Here is a 10,543-nt window from a genome sequence, read left to right as displayed (position 1 = left end):
AAACAGAGATTATCGCATTGCATTGACCCTGATACTTCATAAAACTAGAAAATTTTATAAAGTAAAACATGCTAAAAGTTATTTCCAAAATGAGTATATGATATGGATAACAAATTAAGACAGAAGCTACGCTGCCAGTCTAGCAACTGGCTTCACTTTCTAAAACAATGTGAGGCAGAGGCAATTTTTAAATTTAATTTACGACATGCTCAAGATAATTCAAACAACTTTTAAAAGTTGATTTTTTTTCCCCCCTTTCTGAACAATGTCTAGAGAAGTGTACATTTTTGTGTGACCCTCACCTGTCAGTGTCCAGATGATACCTGCAAGGATCATTTCCCCATGTGCTCAAATGGCATGCTGACCTAGAGAGAGAGAGAGAGAGAGAGAGAGAGAGAGAGAGAGAGAGAGAGAGAGAGAGAGAGAGAGAGAGAGAGAGAGAGAGAGAGAGAGAGAGAGAGAGAGAGAGAGAGAGAGAGAGAGAGAGAGTAACCATGATCTCTGACCTCTTGAGGGTGAAAGCATGGGGAGCAGCTTTGCACACAAGATGTACACAATGAGTCACCGGGTAATTTTTAATCTCATTTAAAATGATCTCACTCTTCAAATAAGCAGTGGAGGTTCATACCTAATGCTAATATTCTAACGGCACAAATCAACTGCACACTAAGCAAGAGAAGGGACACATCAATTACATGCAAATTTACACATCAGCCTTCAGTGATCCTTCTATTGCAGACTTTGGCCTCTGACACATTCGAGCGCTGCGGGGCATGACGGGGCAGGGCAGGGCAGGGTGTCCGCCCAGGTGAGAAGGGTCGCATACCTGTGACGTGGAGATGCGGGATTGGTCGTGGCGGGCCGTGAGGTCAGACGACGACACGTTGGCCGGGGCGCCGCGGTGCAGCCTCATGCTCACCTTCCTTTCCCTCTCGGCACGGGAGATGGCGCGCGGAGACGTGTTCCCTGGAGGACGACGGACGAGGAGAACAGCAGCACACATCAGTAATGCCTCACACGCAGGAACACCTCAGCTCAATCCGACTGTACTGCACCACAAAATCAATTACCTACATTACAGGAATATGAGGCAACACTTGAGAGAAAGCAATCTGGAGCCCATTACAGAGAGTGTTAGCATTAGGGGTTACTGTTGTGTTAGTGAATCCCATTTTTAGGCAGCCCCTGAGAATTCCAGGAGAAGACTCACTGACCCCACTGTACAGAGCATGTCCTTTGATTTAGCCTTAAAATGATTAATTGAGTTTTCATTCTGATAAACAGAACGATAGAACAAGGGTTTTGCAGAGGCAGGATTCCGAAGATTTATGTAGCATTTGTATTAGTTTTGCTGATCTTGGACTCACCGGACTGTTGTACCCTGGAGGTGGGGTTGGAGATGGCAGGTTCTGGGCCATTTCGGACCCTGTTGGAGGCTGGGGGGTTGGGGCCAGGGGGCAGCGCCCGGGCTGCCGACCCCCGGGGGCCCCCCACGATGCGCTCGTCCCTCTCGTCTCCGCCCCTCCGCTCCCTCTCTCCATCCTCTGCCGTCCTGCTTGCGCCCTAAAGCAGCGGGAAAAGCGTGCGCCCTCAATTTGGGAAAAATGCATGCCGACGGGACAAGCCTGACAATGAGCGAAAACCCTGTTGCGTCCATAGTGCACAACGATTTACTAGTTACAGTGGCTCCACAAAGCAGAACAGGTCACACCATTTGAGCTAACCACTCACAACACGTGCAGTGTAACAAATACAGGTTTTGTGGAAAGAGTGTGTATATCCTTCACTGGGTGTGCAATGCATGTAGCCGTGGTTTTTAAAACTTTTTTTCAGGTGACCCACATCTTAAAAATGAAAAACCATCTTGACCCAAATAACAGAAGAAAACAAAAAGACGCATGCAATCGGTTTCAATATCCCGTTTTAATTTCGCATTTATTAATGTTATCACCTGTATTACGAAAATGAATAATTTTTAAATAGGTGTAACAGTATCAGAACAAATTCATTTCTAGGCCTAAGTGTAGTAGGCCTATTATTATTACCAGAACGTGTGTCAATAAGTGCAGTATAATTATAATCAGTATCATCAGAACAGGTTTGTAAATAATTGCCTCATGTGGCTACAAGGTGTACTGCAAACAGAAATGTAATGTTACTCGAAAGACCTACAGTTGTATCGCTACAATGTGGTTTGGCGACCCAATTTAAATCTCCTTGAATCATCTGTGGGTCCAGACCCAGTTACTGAAAATCAACGGACTATAGTGTTCAAAATGCAGCTTATTGAGCAAAAAGGTGGGCACGCACTATTCAACCCTATTGTGAAAAATGCTGGGATTATACTCACAAATTTAAGCATGTTCCAGTCGAAGACGTAGTCGTAAGAGAAGCCCTGCCTGTGGAAGAGGTTCCTGAAGAGCTGTCGCAGGTATGAGTAGTCTGGTTTGTCGTCGAAACGCAGGGAGCGACAGAAATTCAGGTAGGTGGAGAACTCAGCTGCGGACGCGGTAGAAAGACGAGGAAAGAAAGGTTGTTTTTCAGGAGTTCAGGAGAGGATGAATAAGAGTTGCTAAAATCACAGGTAGAAATTGACAAAAATTCTTCAGAGAGACAAATGCATACAAATGTCTTTTTCCTATTCAGACACAATATACCACACAGCTCCTCAGCTTAGCACAAGGCAGTCGACAGAAAAACCACACACAGAGGCTGTACAGGGGGCAACTTACAGGGGTAGCCCTTACAGAGCACCTCAATGGGAGTGGACATCTTCTTCTCGCTGATCCTCTCGTACTTCTGCCTCTTGGTGGCGGCTTTGAGGCCCTGCCACGGCAGCGAGCCCAGGTTGAAGTACATCAGCACGTAGCCCAGAGACTCCAGGTCGTCACGCCGCGACTGCTCTGTGGAGGGAAGACAGGGAGGTGTGTCATGGGTACCGGAATTCTGGCAACACTCCTAAGAATTCCTGCATTTCTGCATGTCAAACTGTCCCCCCCACACCCTCATTCAATAATTCCCTTTGCTTGAGATTATGGTGCTTGCCACACTGAGAGTGTCCCAGTTCTGTAGGAGGCAAGGAGAGGACTTGTCCTGCCCTCAAAATGTTGTTAAAGCAAAAATGTGAAAATACTGGCTTCAAAGCAAGGGAGCCAAGCTGATGACCCGTAACTCTTGGGTGGAGACATCTTACACCACTGGTAAGTTAAGTTATTTTGAACACACATGCTCATATGTGAGTATAATCTCATCATTTTTCAGAAATTATCTTTTGGATGCAAATTTGCTGAGGTATAATAAATAAACTTCTAACAAATCATTTACATTTCATTCTTGCTGTGGCACAGAATAAGGTTTGGGCTTTTACCATTTCAGCCAAGCTAGCGGAAAATTTATTATGTTTCAGTCCACCGAACCAGGTGGCCGGTGATGACAGTGATCTGTCATTTCCAACTGGGCATTAAGAAATGACACCCTTCAACCTTCCGCCGGCCTTTGCCTCTGTAAAGCAGTCCCTTACCGATGCCCAGGTGGGTGTTGATGGAGGCGTATCGGGCGGTGCCTGTAAGGTTCTTGTTCTCCCTGTAAGGGATGTGCTGGTGGGTGCGGGCATCACGGTACTTCTTGGCCAGCCCGAAGTCGATGATGTACACCAGGTTGCCCTTCTTGCCCAGGCCCATGAGGAAGTTGTCTGGCTTGACATCCCGGTGGATGAAGTTCTTGGAGTGGATGTACTCGATGCGGCTGATCTGGAATGGAAAACAATGTGGGGGGTGGTGGGTGGGGGGGGGGCAGGGGGAGAGCAGGGGGAAAGGTAAGAAAGGGAAAGGAAGAGGCTTTACTTACAGTAATAAATAAGTACAAAAGTTGTATGACCTGCAACAGGCCGGCACCAAACAAACCATCCTAACAGTCTAGTACGTGCAGCATTTCCAACCTGAACACAGTAGTTTCATTCAGCTTGACACCTTTTCCTCAACTGGCAGTAAATTATATTCTGCCTAAGTGTTACAAGCTTCAATCCATGAGATTAAATCAATTGTTTAATCAAACAATCCTTTGGAGGCTTGATAAACTGGAGAGAATGGACAAAGGATTTATGCCGGAGGGAAGATCACAGAAGGACAACAAAATCACTACAGGGTCTATAATGAAGCCTGAGGAGGGAGAGGAAAAAGGCCTGTGCAGTGTTTTTGCAGGTTGGCCACCTTAAGAACATGGTCAATACTGTTCCAAAGGAAGTGATGTGACAGTGCTCACAAGCCCAAAAAGTAATGGTTTAACTACTATTAAGGAATACCACTTGGGTCTTAGTTCTCTCCTTCTGTTGCTGTGCTAACATTTTGTTCAGTGCAATGTCCAGTCATTAAATTTGATTTATACATGGCTTGTTTTTTGGGTAAATATTACCATTTCTCCAGTAATATGCCTATATGCGAAAGACAACCAACTTGAGCACAAATCTCAGAACCGCACTTGCTTACACTGTAGCCATGTAAGATACTGATCTGCAGTAAGGATGTGTGATAGACCATCACTGAAATACAGCCACAAGGTCATTGTAACTGCTGGTCACTGCTCAATAAGATCAACGTTAAGATGGCCGACTGCAGCTGGTCATGAACAGCCATTCTTCTTTTCAGCCAAATAAAACACAGCCAACGCAGCAAAAACACAGCCCTTTTGAAAGGCTTTGTGGCCCAGGAATGCACGGGGGGGGGGGGGGGGGGGGGGGGGTGACAAAGGAGAGAGAACATTAGAGGGGAAAAAAAGAGGAGGTGCAGAGGGGTGGAAGTTCTGTACCATCTGATCAGCCAGCAGGAGCACAGTCTTCAAGCTGAACTTGCGGGAGCAGAAGTTGAAGAGGTCCTCGAGACTGGGACCCAGCAGCTCCATCACCATCACATTGTAGTCCCCCTCCGCCCCACACCACTTTATCGAGGGGATTCCCACTACAATGAAGAAAGACGGACACAGTCGGATGGAGGCAGGGCATGCCAGGGGCATTTCAGCGCAAAATATTTCACTGGTAAAAGCTGTGTGACCATCTGTTTACATTTATTCATTTGGCAGATGCTTTTATCCAAAGCATAAAAGTAATGTAGGGTACAACACAAGCAAAAAAACCGTAAGGAGTTGGGCACATGCACACTTCTTCCAGTTGTGTGCATGTGTCCAACACTGTGAGCAAGAGAGTGGAGAGAACAGAAGGACCCAACGCCAATCACATCAAGCTGCTATAGGCTTCAAGAAAAAATTCCCACAATGCACCACTACAGAAATTTAACTCTAATCTGGTTAAACTCAATTTTCCAAATCAACAATAGCCTTTTCTTGTTAGAAAACTGAACTAAAACAGTATAACCCATTTATTCCACTTTCTTGAAAATAACTCAGTTGTGAGTTTTGAGAGTGAAATCAATGCCCCATGTCAAGCATTACAAACTCTTAACTATTCTGAATGACCCAGTGCAAGCCCACCACTGAGATTTTAAAACTGATTTTTAAAACTCTCTGAAACAGATGAAAACTAAAAACTAAAAACAACTAAAAATAGGTCACTGATTCAAAGTCCTGCCTGCAGAAAAAACTTCTTCCCCTTCTTTAAAGTCCAAAGCACAACTGATTCAATATAAAGACACATCTTACACAGCACAAGTTACTCTTCAAGTTAGTCTACACAGGTTTTGCAGAATTAGAGACAACAACACCCAAGATAATTACTTTCATACCCAGACCTGCCTGAAAATTTGCAGCAGGTTTACCTTAACTCAACTCAACTCGCTAACAACATTTTCCCGTGTACGTAATATAATGTGCAATTTGAGATATCTTGCCTACACTGCCTGAAAAGCCTACATCTTCATGTGCATTTACTTATGTGTTACAGGCCTGTTGTGTCATACTCTCCTTGAGTGTTACCCTGCATTGTAGGTTTTCTTCTCTTAATTGAAGAAAAACAATCAGTAAGACAGCCCCAGTGTTCTCTCCCCACCCCCCATTCCTCCATCTCTCTGTACCCCCCCCCCCCCCTTCCTTACCTCCCCCCTGCATCATCTTGTAGAACTTGCTCTCTATGTGCAGCTGCGGGTGCTTGGTCTTCACACATTCCAGCTTGATGGCCACCTCTTCCCCTGTCGCGATGTTGGCACCTGGGGAGGGAGCAGACACACAAGAGTATGAATCCTATTTCAACTGAAACTGGACCAAATGAAAACTAAAAAAAAAAAAAAAAAAACCAACAAGACCAGGAAGTGATACTGTAGGAGGGTGGGACAGACCTAGATGGGTAGAAAAACCGCATGGCTCCCAAAGCAAAGTTTGCCTGTGACAAAGCATTTACTGTGGCCTGGACTGTCGGTATGTGTACATGCACCAGAATCGCAAAGCTATTTTGGAGCAGGTCTGTGATTTGTCTCATAAGTACTAAGTAGGCATACATTCTAGCAGAGCAGAAACCACAAGACAGATATCTGTAGACTGATTTTTTGTAAAAACCCAGTTATAAAATTAGTGTAAATGGCATGCACGTAAATGAGAAAAAGAAAACACAGCTCTTTATACAGGGAAAATAAAGAACAAAGATGACTTACCAAGGTAAATGTCCCCAAAAGACCCACTCCCAATTTTCCGTCCCAGTCGGTACTTATTCCCCACTCTGAGCTCCATGGTGTCCTGTCAGCTTGCTGAGAAGATAAAGGTACAGGGTAAGTCCATCGACTGACACATTTACACAGTCAATTTTTCATCTTCAAGTGTCACAGAAGTGTAACAAGGCAGCCAGAAACAGAGACACGGGCATTGAAATGCTCTGCCTTTGTATTCTCCAATCGTTGCCCAGTTTAGTGATTAATTATTAGTGTAATCTGTAAAAGTGTTAGCATGTATGTCTTACAAAACTACCCAAGGCTACAGACTGTTTAATGTGCTTGTTTACACTTAATGCATGTCCTGGTCATTAGACAACCCATGTCTACAAGCAAGTGTGTGAAACAGAAAGACACTTCAGAACAGTGTGATATGACTGAGTGTAATGTTTTGCCTCCTGAATCTTTGTCTCTCTAATTCTCAGCTATTCTGATGATGCATTAACCTGTTTCAATCACATTTTGCTGTAACATGTGTAGTTTTTGTCCTACGCATGTATGCATTTGACCTGGACATTATGCTTGAAGTCCTTCCATGTGAGAATGTGCCCTTCCATATGAGACCAAATTTCTCACAGTAAGACATGGACGTCATACACACTTCAGCAGTGGTAGATGGCTATTACAGACACAGACACTCACTGATTTACATTTACATGCAAGTGTAACTGTAACTGATGCCATGCCCCTTTCCAAAAGGGATTAATAAGAGAAGAAAGGAGAAAATGGAAAAGGAAAGGTGAGACAACAGACCAAGAACAAGGTGGCCAGCCATTGAGAGAAAGGACAGACATTATCTGCAGCAAAGGGGTGATGAAGCAAAGATGTTGAAAGGAAGTGGCAATGACAGAGCAGGAAAATGGGAAGAAAAAAGACACAATAGAGCTGCTCATTTTTATGTTTTTTTTTTAAATAAAAACATCCATGTGCCTTGAAATCATGACAAAATCATGACAAAACCACTGGAACTGTATTGCCCCATATCAATTCCCACAAACCTGATAGTATTGGTTGTTGTAAGTTTCAGGAAGCAAAAAATCCACCATGCAAACAGTTGTGATTGTAACTGCTGATTCACAAACAGGCTGCACTTTAACTGAATTTAAGACATTAATTTATTTCATATTACCACCGTGAAATGGACAATTCGGCCAACTGGGTGGAGGGTACTCCAGAACCAGATGGAAACCCAGAGATTAGGGACTTGCTGACGACATGGGGGGAACTAGCTCTTCTGAGCTGAAGTGTGCATTAAAGAGCATAATCATTATTTAGCAATTTCCACAACTCTACTACCACATTTTGTGCACACAGCAAAGTCACCAGAATACTAATATTAAATTCGGACACACACACATACAATTACAATCAACGTGTGCTATTAAAATCTAACATTAGAGAACGTGTTTGACCGTGTTTCTACTACGTCTTGAATTCAAATCTCACATTAGGTCCCCCTTTCACACACAGGCCTACTGTCGTGCATCTTTTGGCCCTTACTGGACACGCCTTATGTAAAAAGTGAAGCAACTGCAATGTATGTCGTTAGAAAAATAGCTCTCCTTCAACGCCAACGTCGAAGCTCTTTCAGAGCAACCAAAACACATCCTGTAGTCTGTGGACAATACCAACGAAACCTGTATTTTGACTTAACAGACATGCGCAAAACAGAGGAGCTTGTTATGTATCGTACTGGTTGCACAAACATGCTCGCTGTACATACGCATACAGTATTTGGCTCAAAAGTTAGCTCAGATGAAGTTACAGGTCTCCACAGTCTACACGGTTTGTCAAACACAAGATGCGCGCAGCATACGTACCTAAACGCGATGAGGTGATCTCTGCAGGCATTACCTCATTGCCTTCCCGTTATGTCTTGTTGTCGGTTAGCGCTTCCGCTTGGGTCGACAATGAGTTCATAAATCCAGCACAGCAGAGTCCACGATAAAAATCCGTGGTATTTTACACTGTCTTGCCTCCTCCACAGTTATACTCTTGTTTTGAGTAATACCGTTACAGACCTTTGGCTAACCAGCTAGCAACTACACAGAACATAAAAGCGGCCTACGAAATCACTGCTTTAAAAACACAAAGGATCCGATTGAAGAGGTCCGACTTCAGTAACGTTAGTCTCCTAACTAGCTGTGCTAGCTAACTGTCCCCAGAATTAGAGCGTCGTCTAATAACTCATTGCCGGTGATTGGTCGTAGCTATTTATTTTCAGGCCAAACAAATGCATTAACCTTGCATAATTCAACGAATCTGTTCTCATTCTAATCGACACAAAGACTCTGAAAATTTATTTTGTACAGAACAAACTACATGGACTGGGAGAATAGTATCATAACGGGGGTCTCTATAAAACAGCAACCGCTGCTTTGCATTAGACACTTTATATCCTCGTGTTTTTAAGGTAGTTTACACCATGGGCACACTTACGGAAGGGTCGCAGGCCAGCTAAATTACTTCAGTCACAGACTAGCTAACTATTGTGACTGACAACTATTGCAATACATTACATTGTCATCGCATTATTGATAGCTACTAAAAGTTACACGTCGATACGTCCCATTTACCTAGCAAGTAAACTGCATTGCAAAACCAGCTACACACACTTCAAATACCATTGCCATGTATGTTTCGTGTCATAATGTAATTAGCTAGAACGGCTGTATGTCTGGCTATCTAACTAAAGTGCTGCAATTACGTGATTCTTTAACGTTACCGTAATGGAACAAACGCTAAAATATTTGTAAGAATGTCTGACTAGCGAGTTGCATGCAAGTTAATGCACAAGCGTTGTGTCACAGGCTGTGTTTCTTATTAAAGATCGCAGATGGTACATTACGACCTTACAATACCCAGGCAGCTAGCCTAAGTTTGTGCAGAAACGTGCAGAGTCTGATTAAAAAGTACAGGTTGCTAGACTGCCTACCTACCCCACAAGTGGGGAAAAAAGCATCCAGCCAGCTGTACTACGGCTATACTATGGCTAGCCATGTAATTGAGCTAATTTTCTTGGTTTTGCTCCTACGTCACCCTTATTGTTGGTATACTCATCTCGCTTCTTGTAAGTAGCCTGGAAACAATGTAACGTTACAGTGGCTACGTTTGAACAGCAATCTACAAATTTCAAAACAACAACAGTGACGGATTTAATTAACTGAAACAATATATTTTGTGGACATAGCTGTATGACGATAATAGTACTCGCAGCCAGCTGGTACCATAGGTTGTAGTTGTAGTAGGCTAGTGAGTGTCTTAATAATCGCTGTGCACATCTATGCGAACCCCAACCCTTACTAAATCGTTTCATAGCATTTCGTCGATAAATACAAATCGCTGAAAAACAATCAGCAGCCGACTGTCTCGGAAAACATTTTCCATTTATTGTTGAAGCCGCACCCTAGCATCGAAGTATACTGTATACACCAGTCAATAGTCTTTCTCCCTTCGCCCCCTCCCCCCTCTCCGACGCTCTGAGTACGCGATTCGGCCGAAACAAGCCCAGACACCTTTCCCCCTCGGTTTCTCCACTCCGCAGATTCGCTCCTTACCCGATACTAGGTTCTTCCGACAGATGGTTCGGCGGCGGTGGTGATCCAGTGGTTGTCAGTCAGACTGGGTCTTGGGCAGCGAAGGATGGGAGCAGATTCCGACGGCTCTCATACCCCAAATTTTCCTCCTCCGTTTGGTCGCGCTCGCTGTTGTTACTAGTCCCTGAGACGCTCCGATACAAATGCCAGGCTGTAACCGAGTCTGTCTCCCCCCTCTCGGCTGCTGTGAACGCACCATTGACAACATCGATGATGTCATTCACGGCACACTAAAATCTCCCGGATTGAGTTAAAGAAACAGCACATAAATGTTTCCCCACCTGTGCACACTCAACAGTA

The 10,543-nt window shown here is 44.1% G+C and overlaps 1 protein-coding gene across 1 annotated transcript; it reads right to left on the bottom strand.

Moving 5' to 3' along the window:
- Positions 1 to 703: 703 nt before the first annotated feature.
- LOC118794560 (casein kinase I-like) lies at positions 704 to 10,416 on the bottom strand. Its single transcript, XM_036552820.1, has 9 exons — positions 10,205 to 10,416; positions 6,594 to 6,686; positions 6,042 to 6,152; positions 4,804 to 4,952; positions 3,521 to 3,749; positions 2,733 to 2,903; positions 2,351 to 2,499; positions 1,368 to 1,563; positions 704 to 966 (listed from the first exon to the last, which is right to left on the bottom strand). Exons 2-9 carry the CDS (start codon positions 6,667 to 6,669, stop codon positions 704 to 706), a joined length of 1,344 nt encoding a protein of 447 aa, XP_036408713.1. The 5' UTR covers positions 6,670 to 6,686; positions 10,205 to 10,416.
- Between the last annotated feature and the right edge of the window lie 127 nt (positions 10,417 to 10,543).

The sequence above is a fragment of the Megalops cyprinoides genome, chromosome 19, assembly GCF_013368585.1.
Source record: "Megalops cyprinoides isolate fMegCyp1 chromosome 19, fMegCyp1.pri, whole genome shotgun sequence".
NCBI lineage: Eukaryota > Metazoa > Chordata > Actinopteri > Elopiformes > Megalopidae > Megalops > Megalops cyprinoides.
This window is presented reverse-complemented; position numbering and strand designations above follow the sequence as displayed.